The sequence below is a fragment of the Cajanus cajan genome, chromosome 2, assembly GCF_000230855.2.
Source record: "Cajanus cajan strain Asha chromosome 2, NIPB_CcT2T_4, whole genome shotgun sequence".
Lineage (NCBI taxonomy): Eukaryota > Viridiplantae > Streptophyta > Magnoliopsida > Fabales > Fabaceae > Cajanus > Cajanus cajan.
Genome location: NC_138518.1, coordinates 10,160,294 through 10,186,259, shown reverse-complemented (window position 1 = coordinate 10,186,259; position 25,966 = coordinate 10,160,294). Strand labels below are relative to the sequence as shown.

At 34.3% G+C, this 25,966-nt stretch overlaps 2 protein-coding genes across 2 annotated transcripts; one reads left to right on the top strand and one right to left on the bottom strand.

Annotated features, from left to right (window-relative positions):
• Positions 1-5,750: 5,750 nt before the first annotated feature.
• LOC145954695 (uncharacterized) lies at positions 5,751-20,083 on the bottom strand. The gene is made up of 4 exons (XM_083069379.1): positions 20,020-20,083; positions 6,947-7,373; positions 6,269-6,847; positions 5,751-6,084 (listed from the first exon to the last, which is right to left on the bottom strand). The coding sequence occupies exons 1-4, from the start codon at positions 20,081-20,083 to the stop codon at positions 5,751-5,753; spliced, it is 1,404 nt and encodes a 467-aa protein (XP_082925505.1).
• A 79-nt stretch (positions 20,084-20,162) lies between these two features.
• Positions 20,163-23,115, top strand: LOC109815441 (receptor-like protein kinase FERONIA). Its single transcript, XM_020380166.3, has one exon. It carries the CDS (start codon positions 20,464-20,466, stop codon positions 22,993-22,995), a length of 2,532 nt encoding a protein of 843 aa, XP_020235755.2. The 5' UTR covers positions 20,163-20,463; the 3' UTR covers positions 22,996-23,115.
• The last annotated feature ends 2,851 nt before the right edge of the window (positions 23,116-25,966 follow it).

The window sequence follows — 25,966 nt, the reverse complement described above, 5'->3', positions numbered from 1 at the left end:
TTATGAAATTACTGACGGATGTATTTGTGGGTAATTATTTTTTATTAATAATTTATTTTAAAAATAATAAAATTAATTCATAAGTAATTATAATAAATAAAAATTAAATTAGATAATTACCCATGGAAGTTAATTATTCTTTGATTAGTTACTAATTTTCATTTAATATATGTTTATACAAATTTTAAATATGATTTATTGATTTAACTATAATATTTATTTTTATATATAATTTATTATAAATTTTAATTATATATAATAAAAATGTAACTTGTGAAATGCACAAACTAAATATTAATATTTTTTTAATTTAGATAAAAATTATAGTATTATATTATATTGTAATTCTTGAAATATACTGGAATGAGAGGATCCAAAGATTGTACAAGTATGAGATTATATAGTTGAAGATGACTTAAAAGAATTAATTTGTACTATTTATACCAATGAGATGCATCTACTCTTTGGTAGTTTATTCCTTAAGAACTTCACAGTTAAGTGTACTTGACATGGAGTAATTTAAGGATGAGTGACCTTCTGGGAAATTTTTTAGAAAAATGCGCAAGTGACGAGAAGGCACGCTGAAATGTCTTGTGTTGATTTGTGGGATTTGTGGGGTCAATCTTTGATCCTAAAAGTGGACGAATATCTCAAAAAGGGTTACCCATAGAGGGTTCTAATTGGTGAAGGGTTCTGACTAACGAGGAGTTGTGTGAAGTGTTATGAAGTGGAATTGCTGAAAGGTCAGATATGAGAGATGTTGCACTAAATAAGGATGTTATTTAATATAATTTCGAAATGATTTTTTAAAAATATTATCAATAATACCCACGAATTTTATCCGTGGGTAATTCCATTGGAAAGTTACCCACAAATTATAATTCGTCGGTAAATGTTTCAAACGAGCAATTTACCGATGGATTATTGTCCGTCTGTAATCTGTCGAAAATGAAGTGTTATCCACGGATTTTTTGGATTACCCATGGATTTTGGTTGTTTGTAATTTTAAAATTTCTTGTAGTGATATTCATAAACTCATAAATAATATCTCCCGTGTGGGAATTACAAAGGAAAGAATTAAGGTTTTCAAAACAGTTCAATGGAAACAATAAAGTACTAAACTAGTCCTAACTAAGCCCCGATGTCACATATTCTATCAAAGGATGCCCAACTGAAGCCTGAACCTCATCACCAACATCCTCATGTTGATGATCACCTGTAGCACAGGAAACCATACATAGAACAAATAGGAGAGTAAGAAACATCTCACTCGGGTTCAAGTGTAGGAATAAATGTTAGTCAACACACACAACTCATAACAAACACAGACATAGCTACACATTAATCAAGTACAAATTCAAGTTACACATACAATAGTAACACATACACAATCATTCAACATGCAATGATATCATGGACTCGACTCATAGATGCATTCATGTGGTGCCAATCACATATCTCATAATCACATATCACTTGGTATGTTGTCGAAGCAACATACCTGGAGTAGTTTAAGAGTACAAGCCAACTCAACCGTGCACTCTCAACTAGAAGGATGTACTATTAGGGTCTCGTCAGGATAGCGAAGCCACACAAGATACGTCTCATGCACACAAACGGGTAGAATAGTTGGGCCTTCCAAACCGCGCTATCCCCTAGGAATCCTCCGAGATGTTTCACCCGAAGGGCTTCCCTAACGGTGTACTCCATATCGTACCCCGTCACATAGAGGTATATGATGCATGTCACACATTCACATGTTCATGGACTCAACATTTCAATTGTCATATCTCATCATGTCATTTGTTCTCATATCACATTATCATATTCATAGTCACAAGGCCACATATAAGAGATTCCTATCCTCATCGAGCTCATAGAAACACATCACTTGCATTAACACAATAATAAGACAGTTCTCACACCATTAGCACCTTCAAACATGACTTAAAACTTATTTGTTTTCAAAATTAAACACACATTCACACTCAATAAACATCAAGGAACACAATAGAAAACTCAAACATCAAAACAGAAAATATTTGTAACACCCCGAATTTTTCTACTAATACAATGAATAATTATTATTTATTTTTGTATTTATGAAGATTGTTTTTTTATAATTATTTTGATTAATTAAATGGGTTTGATTGAAGTTTTAAAGGTTATTAATAATAATCATTTATGAAAATTATTTTGTATAATATTATTAATTATGATATTTTGTTATAATTATTATTTGAAGAAAATCATGTTTTAAATTATTTTGATATTTTATTTTAATTTGATATATATATGTGTGTGTGTGTGTGTGTGTGTTAATTAATTATTTATTAATTAACAGTCCTAGACTTTTGCAGCTCTGGAACGGGCTGTTCCACTTTGGGAACGGGCCGTTCCAAATCAAACATGCATGGGTAAAATTTTAACCCAGAACGGGCGTTCCACTTTGGGAACGGGCCATTCCGGATGTGATTTTTAAAAGAACAAAGTTTGACTCAGAACGGGCCGTTCCACTTTGAAACGGGCCGTTCCGGAAACCCCAGAACGGGCCGTTCTGGTTTTGGAATGGGTCGTTCTGGGAGAGGCTTTTGTACCTATTCCGTGTGCCCAGAACGGGCCGTTCCGGATTCGGAACGGGCCTTTCTGGCCGCGACCTGATGCCTAAAAATAAAGCGTTTTGCACTCTCTAAAACTCATTTTTTCATTTTCTAATTTTCTTCCTCCTTTCTCTCTGAAGACGAAAGGGAACCTAGAGGGGGCGACCAACAAGATTCGGCTCCTGCTTATCGAGGTAAGGGGTGAGTGAGAAACCTCGCTCTGGGTGTGGGATTGTATGCTGGGTAGTGGGATTGGCCCCCAATCCTGTGTTTGTTGCATTTTTTGTATGCTTATGTATGAGGGGTTTTTCCCAATTGTATCTGTTTTTCCTATTGTTTTCTTATATGTAATTAATCGTATGAATTGAGATTTCTATGGGTTCTTATGGGAAACCCTAAGGGAATGCATTAATAATTGTAAGAGGCAAATTTTAAATGTTTTCTGTTTTACCTTCTGAGTTTTCTGTTGTGTTTCTTGATATTTGCTGAGTGTAAATATGTATATAATCTTGAAAATAAACAAGTTTTGATATGAATTAGAGTGCTCTCTGGGTTCCTGTGGGAACCCTATGAGAAACAGGCAAAATATGAATATTTTCTGTTTTGCTTTCTGATTGTTCTGATGTATTCCTTGTTGAATGAGATGTATAAATATGTGTTTATTTTTGAAAATATATCAGTTTTGATATGATTTTGAGTGCTCTGTAGACACTATGTGAGTATGATGAGATGATGTGAAAAATGATGATTATGTGAATATGATGAGATGATGTGAAAAGTGATGACTATGTGAATATGATGAGATGATGTGAAAAGTGATAATGAGACATGATAATGTGATATGGGAATGAGAAATGATAATGTCATATGGAATACACCGCCAGAGAAGGCCCCCTAGTGTAAAAGCTTTGGGGATTAGTCCTTGGGGATAGCTCGGTTTGGAAGTCCCAGTCTCGCCCATTGTGTGCATGGGATGTATCTTGCGCGGCTTAGCTATCCCGACGAGACTCTGGTAGTATATCCTTCTAGTGAGAGTGCGCAGAGGGTGTGACCCAGCATGTACTCCTAGACTACTCTTCGTGTATTGCTAGCGGCAATATGCCATGTGATGTTTTACTGGCGCCACATGCATGATAATATGTAGTCCGTGTCCATGCATATGCATTCTTAATGTTATATGATAAAGTGATGGTTTATGTCTTGGATGAGTGTGATGTTATTATTAATTTATCTATGTTATACTTGTTTTTGTTTGTGTTTGGCTATTTGGCATATATTTCTACACTGTGAGTCAGAGTGAGATGTTATTCACTCCCTTTTCTCGTGTTGTTTTGTTTTGACTGTTATACAGGTGATCATCAGCGTGAGGCTAAGATGTTGGTGATGAAGCTTAGGCTTCTATGTTGGGTTTTTGCTCTGATAGGACATGTGACATCGGGACATAGATAGGATTAGTTTAAGATGTTCTTATTAAATTATTTTAGAAAATTCAGTTTTATTTCTTTGTAATTTTACCGACATGTTATTTGGATTAAGTTTATGAATGTGAACTATTTACCCTTACGTGGTTGGAAATTTTATTTTTAATGATGAAATTTTTTTTATTTGTTTATAATTATTGTATATGTATGTTGGGGTAGAGGGTGTCACATTAAGTGGTATCAGAGCAGGTCGATCCAATCGGCCGTGAGTTATGTACTTATCGTGATTCTGTTGTGTACAATGACAGTGTTTTGTTTGTTGTATACCTTGATGATGCTTTGCTTTGATAATGATGATGATGATGTTCTCCTTGTGCTGTTATTGTAGAGTTTGATATTGTTAAGTTATTTTGTAATTAGAGGAATGATAGTCATGATAGTGTTAGCTAATACCATTATGACCGCTCTTCTTCATTCTTATGATTGCTTATTTGTTTGATACTTCTTGCTTACGGAAGAAGTAGTGGTTGAGTGATATCGCTTGTGTTGCAAGCATATATGCGAGTAGTGATAGACGAGATATTGTGCTAATATTGTAGAAACTATTGAGGCCTTAGCTTTGGGTAAGACATTGATTTTTTTTTTAGTGTATTAAGAGTTTACGATTGGTAGAATTTTTGAAAGCTATAGTTGTAGCGATTGAATCCAAGGATGATGTATGTTGAGAATTGGAGATTTGGTATTCTTAAGGAGAGATTGAAGTGTTGATGATTTCTAGAGTTTGATGGTTGCATGTTGACCTTTTATGGTTTAGGTAGCATGTGAATTTTATTTTCTAAGCCTTTTGTACTGAATATGTGAGTTGTTTGGTTTAGATTTGTAGTGGAAAGCTTGAATATGAAGTTGAGGTGTGAGTTTGGAAGGGTTGAGGTATTTTTGTGGCCTTAGATATATTGATATATTATTGTTGTTTGGTGTAGAGGATATTTTCGCTGCAGTTTTTTTTGTGCCAGTATGAGTACTATATTGACAGATTTAGATTTTATAGCACTACAACAAATGTGCTAAATAATGGAGGTTGTTTTTGCGTTTAGTGGAGGTTTTTACCCTCCGCAAAATAAATTGCAGAGGTTTTCAAAAACCTCCGCAGTTACATTCGCCACAAGCAATTAGCAGGGGTTTTTAAAAACCTCTGGCATCGATAGTATTTTGCGGAGGTTTTTTTGTGGAGGTTTTAAACCTACACTAACTGTGGAGGTTTTCTAAAGGAGGTTTTAAACCTACGCTAACTATGGAGGTTTTTTAAAGGAGGTTTTAAACCTACACTAACTATGGAGGTTTTTTAAAGGAGGCTTTAAACCTAAACTAACTATGAAGGTTTATTGAAAGATGTTTTAAAACTATACTAACTATGGAGGTTTTTTTTAAAGCATTCTAACAATAGAGATTTTACAGTCGAGTTTCTAATTCTCCCTATTTTCTTGTATATGACAATTTTTTATACTTATTTTAATTTTATAATTTACATGTATTACAATTTCCCATTTTCTTATGATATCTATAAAAAATGTAATAAAAGAATACTCATAATGTGGACGTAGAAATTATATTTCCAATAACAAAAATAACAGTGTATAGTTCAAAAATTTACAATTCAAATTTCTATTGTAAATCAAAGTATGACATAAAATCCATAACAAAGTAATATTAGTCTTGTACTAATTAAAATTTAAATCCAAAATACATATCCAGGGTTATGGTGAATGAAGTGTGTGCCATGTATAAACTGCTGCTGTTGTTGCGGTTGTTGTTGCTGCTGATGATGGAGCTGTTCAAATTGCTGTTGCGGCAGTGGCTGCTGGTGCTGTTCAAATTGTTGCTGCAACAAATATCCAGGGTCCTGTACATGCTGCTGCATCTGAATCCGACCATGCGAATCAGACACATTAAGCTTCGGATCCACAGGGTTACCAGGAACCCTTGTAGTCCCTGATTGAATCTGAACTTGATCTTGATAAACAGCAGGTTTCTGACGCGAAATTGCATTTGCAAGACTACTATCACTGCAGGATCAAAACAATCACCAAAAACCTAATTCAAACACTGCTAATCCAAAAAATTCTAACACCAACAACCAAAACCCCTTACCATATAATAAACAATCCAATTCTAACACTAAACATTAAAACAATTGAAAGCCAAATCCAACTACAGAAAAAAGAAAAAGGAAAGTGAAATTGAAAATACCTTGAAACTGAATCGGGAGAAGGCAAATCAGCAACGCCGCCACCACCAGTTGACTTCTGTTGAAATTGAGGCGCAAGTGTTTGTGATTGTGTCTGTAATTGTTGTGTCTGAGCCTGTGGCTGAGGAGTGGGCGGTTTCATATACCCAACCGGAACCCCGTGATCAGATCTCTCATCATCGGAGATGACCCGATTATGATACTCCCCGGTGACCACCGTCGCTGCCGCAACCGGAACCCCCACGGCGGCGAGCGTGGCCGGTACAGGCGGAGGCGGCGGCGAAGACAGCAAAACAAAACCCTCATCCTGCTTCTGCCCCACTCCAACCCCCATCTGAGCGAACTGCTCCTCAATCCCCATCACCTTCTGATCCTCCACGGCGTGAACCCTAATCGGCGGCAAATTCGCCAGCGACGGCGACGACGAAGTGGACCCGAACGACGACGTCGTCTCCAGCATGGGCGAATCGGGAACGGAGTGAACATCCTGCTTCAAATTCTTCCCGTTTCCGAAGGATCCACCTTGGGAAGCGGCGGCGGCGGCGCCGCTGCCGCCATCCCCGACGTCCCTGGAACCCTGCCTGCCTAAACATATCCAATTAGTCCACAATACTACTATAAACTAACAAACACAGCGCCCAAAAAATAAAAAAAATTCACCAAAACAAAACACAATTAACTCGCAACTAACACAACCATCAATGAGATTGCGAAAACGGAGGAACCTGATATGCCTCTGCCTGATGAGAACCCTAGCGTGGTGAATGGACTTGGCCATGCCGGACTTGAAAACAAGGGTTTGGAGGCGGCGCTCGAGGAAGTTTTTGATAGTGAGAGCGAGAACGTAATCGAGCTTGTTCTGGGTCTCGTCGAGGAGACCGTAGCGGAACATCCTGCGAAGTAGAGCCTCGCCCTCGAAGATCCTACGAGGGTTCTTCTCGTCGAGTGTCAGAAGGTTCCTGGCGTTGTTGCGGATGCGGCTGAGGGCGTACTGTACCCTCCACAGCTCTCGCTTGCACCGGAGCCCGTACTCTCCGACAAGCTTCAGCTCCGCATCAAGACGCTCCTTCTCGCACGGACGCCGAGGCTTCTTGAATGTTTTCCCATCTGTCAAACGAAACAAAAAAAAGAGTAAGAAATCAACGGCCCAAGGCACCCGCACGCACGCCCCTATCATAGGCCTTGCCCTCCCCAACCGTTCCTCCGTAGACCTCACGGCCCATCCAGTCGGTGTCGAGACACGTTTCAGTCACGTAACGGGCATTCTCGTTCGTCCTCCCTCACCCTCACCGGAATCTCAAGCGTCAAAAGGAATCAAAATGATGCAAACGGGATTTAGGGTTCACTTTGGAGGCTAAGGAATCATCACAGGATTTAGGAAACATTAAGGAGCCATGTACTGATAAGGAGGGTTTAAGAATTTCTTTTTCTGATTCTTTTAAGAGGGAAATGAAAAGATTGATAAAGAGGGTTTAGGGATTTCTTTTTCTGATTCTTTTAAGAGGGAAATGAAAAGATTTTTTTATCTTTTGAGAGAGAAGTACTCGTAGAGTCACATACTAATTTCTTTTTGTTTTAACTTTTAGAGAAAAAACATTTAAGTGGAAAAATATTTTTTAATTAGAGGAGATTATAAACCTCTATAAATTAAAATAATATTTTAATTAGAGGGAGTTATAAACCTCTGCAAATTAAACAAAAAAACGGCAGATTTTAATAATTTAAGGAGGGTTTTAAAACCTCCGCAAAATAACCTCCACTATTTATCATTTTTTTTGTAGTGTAGTCTTCACAAAAGTTATAGCCTTGGACGTTATCTTTCCAATGGAACTGGAATCAGGTAAAACGGAGGTCTAGAACTCAAGTTATAGCTACTTTGGTGATCAAAGGTCTAGTTGTAAGCGCTGAATATATCTGCTGCGGTTTTTGAAATTTTTAGCTAAGAAGATGATCTTTCTAGAATCTTATGTCTTCATAGGAGTTGTAGCTTATTCTATTAGCTTTCTTTTGAGATAGGTTTGAGATCATTTGGATGAGTAGAACTCTCTGTGTGTTATTTTCTTTGATAGTTGTTGAAAGGAGAAGTAGGCTGTAATAATGTTTTCGGGTTAGTAGGCAATGCAAGGATAAAAAAATTGATTTTGTTAAGATGTTTTGGGGTGTTTTCATGTGGATTGAGAGGTTGTTTAAGGCTGTATGATGCTATGTGGTAAAGGTTGTTCATGTACATATTTATGGATGGTATATATGAAGGTTTAATGTAGGTATTCTAATATGATTTAATATGCATGTATGTTGATATGTGGATAGATGACCTTAGGGATCAATTGGTGAATGTCATGTGGTTAGTGAGATTGATCTTAGGGTGTGATATGATCATATTGTAGTTGAGGGTGGAGATATATCCAAGACGGTTGTATGTTAAGTTATCTAAGCATTACTATTTTATTTTATTTTATCTTATTTTATTTTATTTATTGATTTATTTATTTATTTTTATTGTATGAGATAAGTTTTCTAGTTCCTGTAAATTCCAGTTGAGGTAAACATGGATCTGTCTCAGGTAGAAGTTGTGTTTAAGTGGGGAGATATCTAAGCCAGTTAGTGAGATAAGAGTTTTATGAAGTTAGCTTATTATTAGTGGAGATTTATTGAAGGAATTTCTAAGATAGCATTGCCCTTAACTACGTTCATTAGGAGAAGTATTGTCTTTATGTGGGATAGTAAGTATCAGAGTAATTCCAACTCTTAAGGCAAGATTGACTAGTGTTAATATTATTGGATTTTAGTAAGCCTTTTGTGGTATATAGTAGTACTTATAAGATGAATTTGGATGCATTGTTGATGCAAGAAGGAAAGGTAGTAGCTTGTGTTTCTAGGCAATTGAAAATTCATGAGAGAAACTACCTTATCTATGAGTTAGTGGTTATGATATTACATTAAGATTTGGAGACACTTCCTACATGATTCTAAGCTTGAGGTATTTAGTGATTGTTAGAGTCTTAAATATCTTTTGACCAAAGGAGATAGTTGGAATTTCTTAAGGACTAGGATTTTAATCTCAATTGTTATCTAGGTAAAGGCAATGTGGTGACAGATGTCTTGAGTAGGATGATCTTTCATCTATCATTTTGATGATTTAAAGGTTAAATTTGATTGAAGAGTTTAGAGATTTAAGCTTGATTTGTGAGCTTACACCCTTAGAAGCATTGAATTGAGTATGTCGAAGGTGACTAGTGAATTAATGGATGAGATTAGAGGAGCCTAAGAGTTAGATCCTTTCTTAGTGAACCAAGTGGATAGAGGATTGGTAAGGCTATAGATAACCCTTTTCGAGTGGAAGTTGATGGTGTTTTGTGGTTTGAGGATAGAATCTATGTGCCTAATAATCCCGAATTAAGGAAGATGATCTTAGAAGAAGACAATAAGAGTACTCTTAGTATTCACTTAGGAGCTATTAAGATGGATTAAGACCTTAGGAGGATGTATGAGAGTAGCGTAGCGGAAGCGTGGTAGTCTAAGGTGAAGAGAGGAGTAGAGGAAGTTGTGGACTTGTGTGTAGTATTCCAAAAGTCTAAAGTGGAACATTAGAAAGTCTAAGGTGGAACATTAGAAAGTCTAAGGCAGGAGACATATCCATTTTTATTTGCTTTAGGTAATTTCGGGGACGAAATTTTTAAAAGGAGGGGAGAATTGTAACACCCCGAATTTTTCTACTAATACAATGAATAATTATTATTTATTTTTGTATTTATGAAGATTATTTTTTTATAATTATTTTGATTAATTAAATGGGTTTGATTGAAGTTTTAAAGATTATTAATAATAATCATTTATGAAAATTATTTTGTATAATATTATTAATTATGATATTTTGTTATAATTATTATTTGAAGAAAATCATGTTTTAAATTATTTTGATATTTTATTTTAATTTGATATATATATATATATATATATGTGTGTGTGTGTGTGTGTGTGTGTGTGTGTGTGTTAATTAATTATTTATTAATTAACAGTCCTGGATTTTTGCAGCTCTGGAACGGGTCGTTCCACTTTGGGAACGGGCCGTTCCAAATCAAACATGCATGGGTAAAATTTTAACCCAGAACGAGCGTTCCACTTTGGGAACGGGCCATTCCGGATGTGATTTTTAAAAGAACAAAGTTTGACTCAGAACGGGCCGTTCCACTTTGAAACGGGCCGTTCCGGAAACCCCAGAACGGGCCGTTCTGGTTTTGGAATGGGCCGTTCTGGGAGAGGCTTTTGTACCTATTCCGTGTGCCCAGAACGGGCCGTTCTGGATTCGGAACGGGCCGTTCTGGCCGTGACCTGATGCCTATAAATAAAGCGTTTTGCACTCTCTAAAACTCATTTTTTTCATTTTCTAATCTTCTTCCTCCTTTCTCTCTGAAGACGAAAGGGAACCTAGAGGGGGCGACCAACAAGATTCGGCTCCTGCTTATCGAGGTAAGGGGGGAGTGAGAAACCTCGCTCTGGGTGTGGGATTGTATGCTGGGTAGTGGGATTGGCCCTCAATCCTGTGTTTGTTGCATTTTTTGTATGCTTATGTATGACGGGTTTTTCCCAATTGTATCTGTTTTTCCTATTGTTTTCTTATATGTAATTAATCGTATGAATTGAGATTTCTATGGGTTCTTATGGGAAACCCTAAGGGAATGCATTAATAATTGTAAGAGGCAAATTTTAAATGTTTTCTGTTTTACCTTCTGAGTTTTCTGTTGTGTTTCTTGATATTTGCTGAGTGTAAATATGTATATAATCTTGAAAATAAACAAGTTTTGATATGAATTAGAGTGCTCTCTGGGTTCCTGTGGGAACCCTATGAGAAACAGGCAAAATATGAATGTTTTCTGTTTTGCTTTCTGATTGTTCTGATGTATTCCTTGTTGAATGAGATGTATAAATATGTGTTTATTTTTGAAAATATATCAGTTTTGATATGATTTTGAGTGCTCTGTAGACACTATGTGAATATGATGAGATGATGTGAAAAATGATGATTATGTGAATATGATGAGATGATGTGAAAAGTGATGACTATGTGAATATGATGAGATGATGTGAAAAGTGATAATGAGACATGATAATGTGATATGGGAATGAGAAATGATAATGTCATATGGAATACACCGCCAGAGAAGGCACCCTAGTGTAAAAGCTTTGGGGATTAGTCCTTGGGGATAGCTCGGTTTGGAAGTCCCAGTCTCGCCCATTGTGTGCATGGGATGTATCTTGCGCGGCTTAGCTATCCCGACGAGACTCTGGTAGTATATCCTTCTAGTGAGAGTGCGCAGAGGGTGTGACCCAGCATGTACTCCTAGACTACTCTTCGTGTATTGCTAGCGGCAATATGCCATGTGATGTTTTACTGGCGCCACATGCATGATAATATGTAGTCCGTGTCCATGCATATGCATTCTTAATGTTATATGATAAAGTGATGGTTTGTGTCTTGGATGAGTGTGATGTTATTATTAATTTATCTATGTTATACTTGTTTTTGTTTGTGTTTGGCTATTTGGCATATATTTCTACACTGAGTCAGAGTGAGATGTTTCTCACTCCCTTTTCTCGTGTTGTTTTGTTTTGACTGTTATACAGGTGATCATTAGCGTGAGGCTAAGATGTTGGTGATGAAGCTTAGGCTTCTATGTTGGGTTTTTGCTCTGATAGGACATGTGACATCGGGACATAGATAGGATTAGTTTAAGATGTTCTTATTAAATTATTTTAGAAAATTCAGTTTTATTTCTTTGTAATTTTACCGACATGTTATTTGGATTAAGTTTATGAATGTGAACTCTTTACCCTTACGTGGTTGGAAATTTGATTTTTAATGATGAAATTTTTTTTATTTGTTTATAATTATTGTATATGTATGTTGGGGTAGAGGGTGTCACAATATTCATATTTTGCATGTTTCTCATAGGATTTCCCGTAGGAACCCATAGAGCATTCTAATCCCTATCAAAACATATTCAAACTCAAAATTAAACATACACTCATGCTTAGTAATCATTAGGAAACACAATAGAAATCTTAGAAGCTAAAATAGAAAACATTCAAAAATTGTCTTTTTCTCATAGGGTTTCCCGTAGGAACCCATAGAACACTCTAATCCATAGCAAAACATATTCAAACTTAAGATTAAATATACATCCATGTTCAGTAATCATCAGGGAACATAATAGAAAACTCAGAAGCCTAAACAGAAAACATTCAAAATTTACCTCTTTCTCATAGAGTTTCCTATAGGAACCTATAGAACACTCTAATTGATATCAAAACATATTCAAACTCAAAATTAAATATACACCCATGCTCAGTAATCATCAGGAAACACAATAGAAAACTTAGAAGTCAAAACAGAAAACATTCAAAATGTATGTTTCTCACAAGGTTTCCTATAGGAACCCATAGAACACTTTAATTCATATCAAAACTTATCTATTATCGAAATTGAATGCATTCAGAATCACACAAGGAACACAACAGAACAATTAGAAAGTAAAACAGAAAACTTTTATAAAGTGTTTATTTCTATACGCATACATCAGGCAAGGGATTGGAGGCTAATCTGACTACCCAACAAATATTCTCACTCCTCAAGTGAGGTTTCTCACTCCCCCTTACCTTAATCATTGGAAGATGAAGAATGAGCAGAGTCTGATTATTCCTCCACTGGTTCTTGTTCAAAATAGCATAGAGCACGTAATAAGGAATGATAAGTGAGAGTATAAATGAGGAAAAAAAAACCTGATAACTTCTTTTGATAAAATAAATAACAAAAATAATAATAATAATAATAATAATAATAATAACAAAAGGCTAATTAACACGCCCTTCCTTCCCTTATCATAAATAATAATAATAATAATTAAAACATATTTCCTCCTTTGTAATAAATAACATAAACATAACTTTTAATAAAATATATTTCCATAAAAGTACATTCCATATCAATTAATCAAAATACTAATTAAAAATCATGCTTTATATTTAAAAAAAGAGCTCATATAAAATTGATAAATAATATAAAATAAACTTCTCTCTTTTAGTAAAAATAACATAAGTTTTATATCAAAATAGTGCTCATATCAAATAGCTAAATAATATTAAAAATATTTCTAATAAATACATTAAAATATTCAAATAAATACTAACATATTATTAATATAATTTTATGAAAATCAGGGTGTTACAACTCTCCCCTTTTTTTGAAATTTCACCCCAAAATTTACCTACTAAGAACAATATTGGGTACTCTAGCATCTGACTCATAATTCCCATGTCACACTCTCCTCAATTCCCTTTCAAAAACTACACTAGTAGGAAAACCATGTAACCTCACTACCTCACCGATGTACAACTCTATCAATCTCTCCAAGGAATATCTAATATCAATAAGGGTAAGACAAGCAAACTTGGTGAGTCTATCCACTATAACCCTAAAAGAGTCAAATTTCTTAAGCATCATAGGAAAACCTATAACAAAGTCCATCAACACACCATCTCATCACTTCCAAACTGAGACGTATAAAGGCTACAAAAGTCCTAAAGGCTTGTGGTGTTCTTCCTTAGACTTCTGGCATATTAAACATGAGTATGCAAACTTCTCTACTTCTCTTTTCATATTAGGCCACTAGAACATCTTCCTAAGATCCTGATACATCTTAGTATCTCACATGTGAATACTAAAAGTACTCTTATGTCCTTCTTCTAAGATCATTCTCAGGATTACTAGGCACCCAAATTTTGTCCCTGCACCTCAAAACAATGTCAATTCCTACTTGGAAAGGGTTATCTATACTCCTACCAATCTTCTCCACTTGGTTCACTAAGAAAAGATCTAACTCTTGGGCTTCTCTAATCTCATCTATTAATCTATTAGTCTCTTCCAACATACTCAATCCAATGCTCCTAAGGGTGAGCTCACACTCCAAGCTTAAGTCTCTAAACTCCTCAATCGAATCTAACCCTTAAATCATCAAAGATGATAGGTGAATGGTCATCCTACTCAAGGTATCTGCTAAAATATTAGTTTTACTTCTATGACTCTCTCCAAAGATCAAGCGCTTAAGCATAGGCTCACTAGGTACACATACTAAATCTCTAAATTTCATCACTCCATCTACACCTAAAGTAAATTTTCCTTCACTATCTTATCCTATAGCCTCACATTTTGCCACCAAAATTGAATTATCTAATTGTGTTTCGCTAATTTCCTTCAACAATCAATTAGTTAATCAAGTCATACCTTGTCTCACATTACCAGGGGTAACCTCATAAGCCAAACTTAAATCCCTAATTTGAGCCAAAGGATCCATCTCTCTAATCATAAGGGAAAATAAATGTAGAGGTTTCCTACTCAAAGCATTGACCACCACATTGGCTTTGCCCAAATAAAAACTAAGATCAAAATCCTAGTCCTTAAGAAATTCCAAGTATCCCCTTTGTCTCATATTCAACTCCTTCTGGTAAAAAGATATTTAAGGCTCTTATGATCACTAAATACCTCAAGCTTAGAACCATACAGGTAGTGCCTCCAAATCTTAGTGTAAATATTACAACTACTAACTTAAGGTCATGAGTAAGGTAATTCCTTTCATAAATGTTCAATTGCCTAGAAACATAAGCTACTACATTTCTTTATTACATCAACGCTCCACCTAAACCCATCTTAGGAACATCATAATATACCAAAAAAGACTTACTAAGTTCAGGTAATATTAACACTTACACACTAGTCAATCTTTCCTTAAGAGTTTGGAACCTACTCTCACATTTTCCATCCCACACAAAGGCGACTCCTATCCTAGTCATTCCAGTTAAAGGTATGACTATCTTATAAAATTTCCCGGATGAACCTCCTATGATAATCAACTAACCCAAGAAAAACTCCTAATTCTCACTAATTGACTTAGGTATCTCCCACTTAAGCACAACTTCTACCTTAGATAGATCTACGTTATATCTCCACTAGAAATTACAAGACCTAGAAAACTCACTTCATACAACCAAAAAATCATACTTAGATAACTTAGCCTAAAGCTTTCTTGGATATATTCTCACCCTCGACTCCAATATGATGATATCTCATTTTAGGGTCAATCTTACTAAACACACAACGTTCACTAATTAATCCATAAGGTTATCTATCCTCATATCATCATACATGCATCTCAAATAATGTAAGAATACCCATTTAAACTTTCATATATATCCTTCCTAAGCATATATATGAATCAATAACTACGTTACACCATGTAGCATGTACATGAACCAATTTTACCACATAGCATTGTACAACCTTACACAACCTTTCATTCCACATAATAACACCTTAGAACATCGTAGCGGAATCAATTTTTATCATTGCATTTCCTAATAACTCAAAAACATCATGACATCATACATCTCCCTTCAATAACTGTCAAAGAAAACAATACGCAGATAGTTGTACTCATCCAAATATAATGCATATAAAAAAGTGAAGAATCAAAAACCATAAGTTATCAAAGTTGATTCAAACGTAATTGTAGGAATAAAAATATAAAAAAAAAGTGTGAATATATATATGTGTGCAGGGAAAAGGGGAAGAAAAATAATTCATAGGGAAAAAGGAAAATAATTTCAAACAAATAATAACTAGCATGAACATACAAGATTATGGGGAGATTACATATGAGACAATTTAGATAGATTTGTGACAATGAGTTTAAATTTAAACAATATTGTGCTTGTTTTAATCATGCCACCTAAAACCTTAGAACTTGGTAAATCCCAAGTTTAGTTGCTACCAAATGTTCCAAATTCCATGTAGAACACATGCATGAAACCATACATAGAAGTTAGTTTCATAATGAATCAACTCTGTTATAACTCAAAGATAATAAAGAGGAGAAAAACCTAGACTCTTTAGGTTTCACATGAGCAAATCATCTAGATAACAAGTGATGGGAGTTATATTTAAGGCCACGATTTTGCTAGCAGTTTCTCCTATCATTTTTTTTATACATCAGTCTAGTTTTATTTTCTAATTGTTGAACTACTCTACTACAATAATATTTGATATCTCATGACCACTTACATATTCATTACATTTTGAACATGAAATAAGACAAATGTTTAATGATCATAACACTCCTAATTAAAAAATTTATTGCTATCTTCTAAGGACATTGCAAAAATTTAAGAAATCACATAAAGGTATCAACAAGTTCACCCTTCACCTTGGTTTTTTTATATAACCCAAACAACACAATTTAATAGTCTACCACCCAGTCGTAAAGGAGCAAACCTGTTTAAATCAATCATGTCACAAAAATCAAATTGTAATTGAGTGCTTCGAGCTAGTGAAAGACTTATCTTCTGTAGAAAATGTTGATCAAGAAGACATGATATTTTATAGTTTTGATGATTATAAATGAACATTGTATTTTGTTTAGCCTCTTAGGAGAAAAAAGTGCAAGTTGTATTTTGTTTTAAGTGTTTTAAATTCTTGTTGCTTGTGTGCTTTGCTTAGTATGTAACTTAGCTTTTTATCTTTGTCTACATGATGATTGAAGGTTAAAATAAGTATACGAATTGAATTGTAAAAAGAAATGGTATGAAAAATTGAGATATTGAGTTTTCACATAAGAATTTGCTCTATTTTCAGTTACCTAATGAACAATTGTTGTAATAATCGATTATTCAAGAAAATAATCGATTATTCAGGAAAATAATTGATTATTTTAGAAGCTAATTTTTGGAATAATCAATTATTGTTCAAAATAATCGATTCAACTATTATTGGTTGATTTCAAGAATTGCTAATAACAAAATAATTGATTATCTATGTAAATAATCAATTATTTCAGTTAGATAACTTATATATATATATATATATATATATATATATCATTTTTCATATTTAGAATAGAGACTTGATTCTTTGGGATAACTTTTTCGAAAATACTCTTTAAGATACATTTTTCCTTACAATAAGAGGTTTTTTAACGTTTGTGGTAACCTCAAGAAAGTTTTCAAGAATTGAATTGATCATCATGTTCATAGAGTGAAAGATTAAGCCACTTGGTTGATTCACCTACTCTGATATATTCTATACATTAGGTGGATTCGTTCCTTAAACTTCTATATTGATTTCTTTCTTAAAGAGGTTTCTTAAGAAGGGAGAATCTTGTACTGGGGTGCTACAATTGAGTGCTTATTGGGGTGCGAGAAGTAGTTTCTTTAATATTGTAGAAGTGTATTGCATGTGATATTATGTTTGTAAAACTTCTTAATCTCAATAAGATTGATTGGCGATTGGATATAGGTCACAAGTGGATGTGATTGAACTAGTATAAATTGACCGTACATTTTTCTCTCTTCCTATACTTGACCTTATATTCTTACATTTCTATTTCTATGCTTGTTGTTTGTTGATATGTGTTGTACAACGTAAACATTGTATAAATACTTAAGTGAATTTTGAATAGCATTTAATTTGAACTAAGTATCCTATATACAGCTATAGATCAAAACATTTCTTTGGAAAGATTTAGAAAAAGTTTTTCAAAACCATGATAGTTACGTAAGAAACTTTCAATCAACCAATTCACCCCCTCTTGGTTAGACCATCTTTTCTAACAACTAGCAGTGAATCAATTCCTCTAGCTTGAATTAGATCCTCTCTCTGAAATATCTTTAAATTAGGAGAAAACAACCTAGGTTTGAATCCTTTCAAGCAACAAATACAAATGAAAAAAATCATTCTAAATTTTAAGCTTTTAAGCTTTGTAGCATGTAAAATCTCTAACACTAATGCATTTATAAAACAAAATCGAAAAACTTATGCACCTAAAATCAATTTCTTGAAGTGCTTTCTGTTAAATCGAATAATTAAATAGAAAAATCTTGATTAAAGAGCACAAAGTTGAAGTGAAAATGTGAGCTTTCATCGAATCGAAAAAAAATTGAGGTATTGAGAATATAAAAGGTGACATGAAACCCTACCTTCATAAAAGAATAGGATTGGTCGAATCCAAACCAAAGTAATATAAACTCACAAGTTGAGAGAGAGAGATTGTGAAATTGGAACTGAAATTTGAAAAAAGAAAAAAAAAGTAAAAATGAAAATAAAAACCTAAAAGAAAAAAACTTCCATGAAGGAAAATAAAGACTTCAACCCAAAATTGTAGCACAATTCTCGATTCTATCTTTATCTTAGTTGTGCACACACAAGTCACAATTTGTTTTGTATTTTAGTAAATTAAATTAATTATGTTAAAATTAAAATAATAACAAGATATTCAGATGTTAAAAAAATGAAACTTAATTTTAACATCAATTAATGGGTATTAAAATTAATTAAGTTTATTTTTTTAAATTAAACTGTTAAATATGATTAAATATGTGTAAAAAAAATATAGAATTGAATTAAAATATATTAAAAGTATGTATAAAAAAGTTATATTAAATTTTATTGATAATTTTTATTATTTTGATAGAAATATTTATTATAATGATAAAAGAGTACACTTAATTTATTTTTTAGATTTATCATATTTATCTTTAGATATGGAAAATAAATATATTCGTAATGGAAGGAAAGTAAAGAATAGAAATATAAAACAAACATTGTTATAGTTCAAAAGCCGATACATTATTCAAAAACACCTGTTACACGTGAGACTAGGATCACTCAAGCCGTCACGACTAGAAAAAAAGCCGATAAATCATACAAAAAGAGATTTAGTAAAAATTACTTAAATTTTTACCATTTGAGTAAAAATATAGTGAATTACTCATGAGTTATTTAAATATAATGTGACAGTGTAAGATTTAAGAAAATAAAATAAGATACGTTATTAAGTAACTTACATTTGATACTCTAATATGAAATTAAATATGATTACCATATCTATAAAAATAAGATACGATTATATCATGTTTATAAAAATAAGTTATGATTATCATATTTATTATTTTGTGATTTAGATCGATCAATTTATAAAAATATAAATATTAAATTTAATCAAATTTTACTATTAATTGTATCGCTATATGATCTTAATTTTTTAATCCATCGCGGACTAATTGAAACTTCTAACTGCCTCCACATTAGCATGTACAAATTTTTTATGGTTTTCCTTTGTTCAACAAAAAAGGTAAAAAGGATTTGATTTGGAGAAATTACCTAATTAATCCAGCAATAAGGAAGATCTCCAGTTCCTCATTTGTGATATGATCAATCCGTTGGCAACATAAATAATTAAGGTTATCTATGTTGTGAATTATGTATTCATTTTGTTCACAACACAGATATATGATCAATCTTGTTCACAACATATGCACTGTGCTGCCCACAATGCAACTATAAGATCATCGGCATTGGCATCATACCTGAAAGTAATATCTGCCTTGTAAAATTCTGTATACAGTACATATTGCCTTCTCAGTCTCAAAATTCAAATGTGTGTTGATAGCTGTTTAGATGAGATTGGTTCCACCCTTATCTTGCTAAAAGCTATAATTGATGGTTATTTGTTTAACCTACCGTATAGAAATGAATTTAATTATAAAAAATAAAAAATAAATAAATAAATAAAAAGAGAGGAACAAATTGCTATGACTATGAAGAGAAGAAAAATACTAAAAAAAAAAATAAAAATCACAAAATCTTCAATCAAAATTTCAATTGAAATACACATGCATATGTTTTTGGTCATCTGAAGGGCATTACAGCCAAAGACAATAAAGTCCATGACATTAATTACTCTCACACTCCCAGCAGATCCACCTGCCATACTGTTACATGAAATCACACTTGTGCGACGACATTTATTCTGACGCATGCTCTTCCATCCCTAGTTATTTGGAACAAAGTCAAAGTAGTTAGGATGATTATTATAATTGTACGAGACTATTCTAATAAGACCACCTTTTGCGACAAACTAGTACAATTTCGTCGATATGCAAATAAAAAAGGACAAGTTTGTGGAAATTTGAAATACGTAGAAATCTGTCAACTACATGCATTGTGATTTGCCACTTGACTCATGGAAGTGGTCTTTCACTAACAAACACCGAAAGTTCCTTTCTCTCACGCTTCCCAGCAACTACTAAAAGCTACCAATGATCATAACAAGTCTTCAATCATTCTTCACAAATTCACTCACCGGAAACCATGAGGTTCACAGCCTTCGTAACACTCTTCCTCCTTCTCCATCTCTCCTCACACCTCCAAGCATACAACCCTGAGAACCGTTTCACCATCTGTTGCGGCACCATCGGAAAATTCTCAGACGGTGAAAGGACATGGGAGGGGGACGCAGACACAAAGCTCTTATCTCATCAAGACGGCACCGTTTCAGCCAAAGCAACGACACAATCTCCTTCTATGAATCAAGTCCCCTTCACCACAGCGCGCTTGTCCCGTTCCCAATTCAACTACTCCTTTCCTGTCACCACAGGTCCTAAATTCATTCGTCTCTTCTTTTACCCAGCTTCTTACCCTTCTTTTCCCCGCACCGATGCATCCTTCACTGTTCACTCCAACCAATTCACCCTCCTCGATGGCTTCAACGCCTCTCTGAACGCCGACGCTCAAAACACGGAAACCATCTTCAAAGAATATGTGATCAACGTGGAAAGTGGTGATAGGCTCAACCTCAGCTTCACTCCATCGCGACCAAACTCCTACGCTTTTGTCAACGGAATCGAGGTATTATCCATGCCCAGCGATCTCTATTACACGTCACAAAATGATGTAGGATTCACGCAGGTGGGAAGTACCACGTTGTACAGTGTGGGAACGAGCTTTGCGCTGGAGACAGAGTATAGAATCAAAGTTGGAGGGCAAGCAATCTCACCACGAAATGACAGCGGTTTGTTAAGGAATTGGGCTGGGCACGATCAAGATTATTTAATGACACAAAATTCACAGAATAATGATCTACCAGCTGACTTGGCTAATAGGAACATAACCGTGAATCCTGATTATGTGGCACCCAAGGAGCTGTACAGAACAGCGCGTAACATGGGCACAAACGCCACTTTCAACAAAATCAGCAACCTCACTTGGGTATTCCCTGTTCATTCTGGCTTCACTTACATGCTCAGACTCCACTTTTGTGAACTTGACTCCGTTATTACTGACATCGGTGACAGAGTGTTCTTTATTTACATAGCGACACAATTGGCTGAGAAATTCGCTGATGTTATGAAATGGAGCCAGAGACAGAAAGGTCTTGCTGTGTACAAAGACTACGCCGTTTTTATTCCCAAAAATGATACTCAGAAAAAGGTTAATCTCTCCCTCCAAATGCACTCTTATAATGATAGAAGGGATTCAATATATGGCGACGCTTTCTTGAACGGTCTTGAGATCTTCAAAATAAGCGACGGTGGGTCTAATAATCTTGCAGGACCTAACCCGGACCCGGTTCAGACTCCACAGAGCAACGTACCCGTCCAAAAGGAAAAGAGCCGCAGCGGCAGCGAAACCAAGATAATCGCTGTCATCGCGGAGGTGGTATCTGGCGTCGTTTTGATCTCCTTTGTCATTTTCCTTGTGGTGTTTTTCGGACGCAAGAAAACCACTAAAACGACTGAGTCAACCAACACGAAGAACTCTTCCCTACCGTCCGATCGCTGCCGCAACTTCTCCCTGGTCGAGATCATAGCCGCCACGAACAACTTCGACGACGTCCTCATGGTGGGCGTCGGGGGGTTCGGCCACGTCTACAAGGGCTACATGGACGCCGGTTTCACCCAAGTCGCTATCAAGCGCCTAAAACCGGACTCGCAACAGGGGGCGCACGAGTTCATGAACGAGATCGAGATGCTCTCGCAGCTCCGCCACCTCCATCTCGTCTCCCTCATTGGATACTGTAACGATAACAAGGAGATGATCCTGGTCTATGATTTCATGCCACGTGGCACTCTCCGTGAGCATCTCTACAACACCGATAACCCTCCTCTCTCCTGGAAGCAGCGCTTGCGGATTTGCATCGGCGCAGCGCGTGGACTGCAATATCTCCACACAGGCGCCAAGCACACGATCATCCACCGCGACGTGAAAACCACCAACATCTTGTTGGATGACAAGTGGGTGGCCAAGGTTTCCGACTTTGGGCTTTCCAGAGTAGGACCCACCGGCGTAGATAAGTCCCACGTCAGCACCGTAGTGAAGGGTAGTTTCGGGTATTTAGACCCAGAATATTATAAACGCTACCGTTTGACAGAAAAGTCTGACGTGTACTCTTTTGGAGTGGTGCTGTTTGAGATACTGTGCGCTCGTCCGCCTCTGATCCGTAACGATGAGACACAACAGATGTCACTAGCTAATTGGGCCAGACACAATTACGAAAGTGGGACCATGGCCCAAATTGTGGACCCCAGGTTGAAGGGGATGATTGCACCCGAGTGCTTCAACAAGTTTTGCGAGATTGGGGTGAGTTGCTTGTTAGAGGATGGGATGCAGAGGCCGTCGATGAACGACGTCGTTGGGATGCTGGAGTTTGCACTGCAACTGCAAGAGAGTGCAGAGCAGAGTGAAAATGAAAAAGGAGATGAAATTAGTGACGAAACGTTCACGAGTGAGTTGAGTGCCACCACTACAACTAGCGGAGAGCATAGCTATAGTTATAAGGATAGTTATAATTCGTTGCTGTCATGGAACCCTTTCTCTGATATTATGGAGCCAAAGCCGCGTTGAGCTAATCGAATTAGCCCAATTTAACGCTCTGGAAATATTACAATGATTTTTAGCTTGGAGAATGGATCATGGTTTGTATTAAGATTATTTTTACAAGAAGTATGACAGATTTTAAATGAATTTGTAAGAATATAATGATTTTTATGATTTTTTTAAATGATTTTGTAGAAATATAATAATTTTTATGATTTTTTAAATAATTTTATAGAAATATAATAATATTAGGATTTTTATAAAAGATTTGTATATTCAAGATTTTGTAATATAAAATTTGATGGATTTATATCTTGTAATTTTATAAGATTTAAAAGAATTTTATGAGATTTAAAAACATGTGGATTTCTGAAAGAAAACAATACAATTAATAAAATAATAATAAAATGATATGATTTGAATAAAAAAAAATAAAATTAATAAACTTTTTCAATCATTTATGATTGATTTTAATTTTGTGTTCTCTTAAATAACATTTATTTATGTATAGTCCTCCATGCATTGATATTTTATCACTCATGTCATTAAATTTGAACAATATATTTAAATTTATTATATTTATTAATTAGTAGATATATAAAAAGATATAGTTTAGTAAGTTAACTTGTTAGTCCGTTAGGTCAAATTAGGTTCAATTCTATAACTTTAGGCCCCAAAAGGATAAGGTTAAGTTGTCCCAATCCAATGAGCCAATTAGATTAAGTTGGATCAATTGAAGTTAGTCCATATAGGTACTAAACCTATTTAGTACTATTATATTTATTTTTTTAATGAGTATGTTTGTTACTATTATTTGTCATATAATTCAAAATAAATGTTTTTTTTAACATAACTATGAGAAAAAAAATTATAAATATAATAATTTATGCTTAAGCCATTACAATTAAATAAAATAATTAATATGAATAAAGTAAAAAAAAACAATTTATAAATTAAAATAATTAAACACCAGATAATTTTTTAGGTAAAACTAACCTTTTCAACATTGTTAAGTATAAGAAATTCAAATTGAATTAATAATGAAAGATATAAAAAGTTAACATTTAACTATAACAAATTCACTTAAATATATAATATGATGATATATTATGAAATATATCGATATGCTTATCCGTCTTGAGCCGACCTCCTCTTCCCATTGACCTCCATTGGACCTTCAGTCCATTTCCATAAAGTGAAACTCTAAGTAGTCAACTCATAACAATTAGTGAGTTATTTTGGCATGAATATCTTCTGAATTATCATAATTAAGCACAATATTTTTGTATAGTAAATAAGAATATCTTCTAATTAAAGCAACCAAATCTCTAAACTTAATTATAAGAAATAAGCATTTATTTAAGGTGTATCAAGTATCATTTTAAACTTAATCACACTTTAAACCTAAATTCTTCTATAACTTGAGTATTAGAGTGTCTTTGCAAGTAATCCCATAAGTGGTATAGAGCAAAGTACACCATTCCATCTATTGGAACGCCCCATAGAATCAAATAACAACATTTGGTGCCCACATTGGGACTAAAGTGAAACAATCCTTCAACTATATGTGGTTTCCACCCGAAACCAAACTACAAACACAAATGCAGAGACAGAATCCTAAGCCTATGACACCATCTACCATGGAAATCCTACGATGCATCGAGACCATGCAAAGGCAAAATCAGGAGCTCCTAACACTCTATGTATATCCTCCTAGTGATAATGTGTTGAGGGTGTAACCCGACTACTCTGTGTGTTATTTGAGGCAATACACCATGTGATGATTTTGAATGGCACCATATGCATCACTAAATGTAGTCTATGTCCATTGCATAGTACATGTGAATGAATCATTGTATTATCTTGTTATTATTATGTGAATTCATGATATAATGTCCATTGAAAACTATACCTTGTTATATGTAAGCTGTTGTAACATTTTCATATTATTGTTATGCCTATATCTTGTATCTTGTTATCTAGTTACACATATGAATGATTTATTGTAATGGCTTATTATGTTATGGATAATTGTAACATGTTTAATACTATGCTTATGCTTTTTCTCTTGCTTATGTTTGACTATTCAACTACAGTCTATGCTGTGAGACAAAGTGAGATATTTTTCACTCCCGTTATTTGTGTTGTTCTTCTTGTATGTTATTGCAGGTAATCTTCAACATGATGTTGAAGATGTTGGTGAAGAGACTTAGTTCTCATAAATGGGTTATGCTTTGATAGGATGTGACATTGAGACTTAGTTAAAAATTGTCCTCTTTTGTCATGTTTTGAGACAAATGTTAGTTTTCTTATAATAGATTTCATTTGAACTTCTATTAGTTTTATTTTGTTAAAAATGTGATATATCTTATGTTGAAGATGCTTGATTTTATTTATGAAAAATATTTCTATTCAATTTTATTTATTCGAGTATTTATGGCATTTTAGTGTAAAGGGTGTCACACAATACACACATTATAACCATACAATATGCATGATTCATCTCCTCGAGTGCTAGTCTACAACATGGGAATTATTCTCTTCTCATCAAAGTACTCATCATAATATGCATTATCACATCTTAATAATTCATCTTCGTCATATTCATCACAACACACATCATCACATCTCAACCATTCAACACATCAATATAATAATATTCCAAAACAACTCATCATATGTCATTGTATTAGCTGATCAAACTTCATGATCAAAATCCATCGTAATCATTCAATGGTATTTCAACATAACTTTTTGTACATCATCACAAATATTAGTACAACAAATTTCATAATCTTACACATCATTATCCATATATATATTTATATACTATTACAATATTCATTACTTCTCAAATAGATTCTTCAAACAACATTAATAATACATATACAATTTCTACAACATTATACATCAATTACTTTTCTTAATTCATAGTCTTAGTATCTCTTCTTGATACATCAATTATCCTTTAAAACTAACAGATTTCAATCCAAAACTT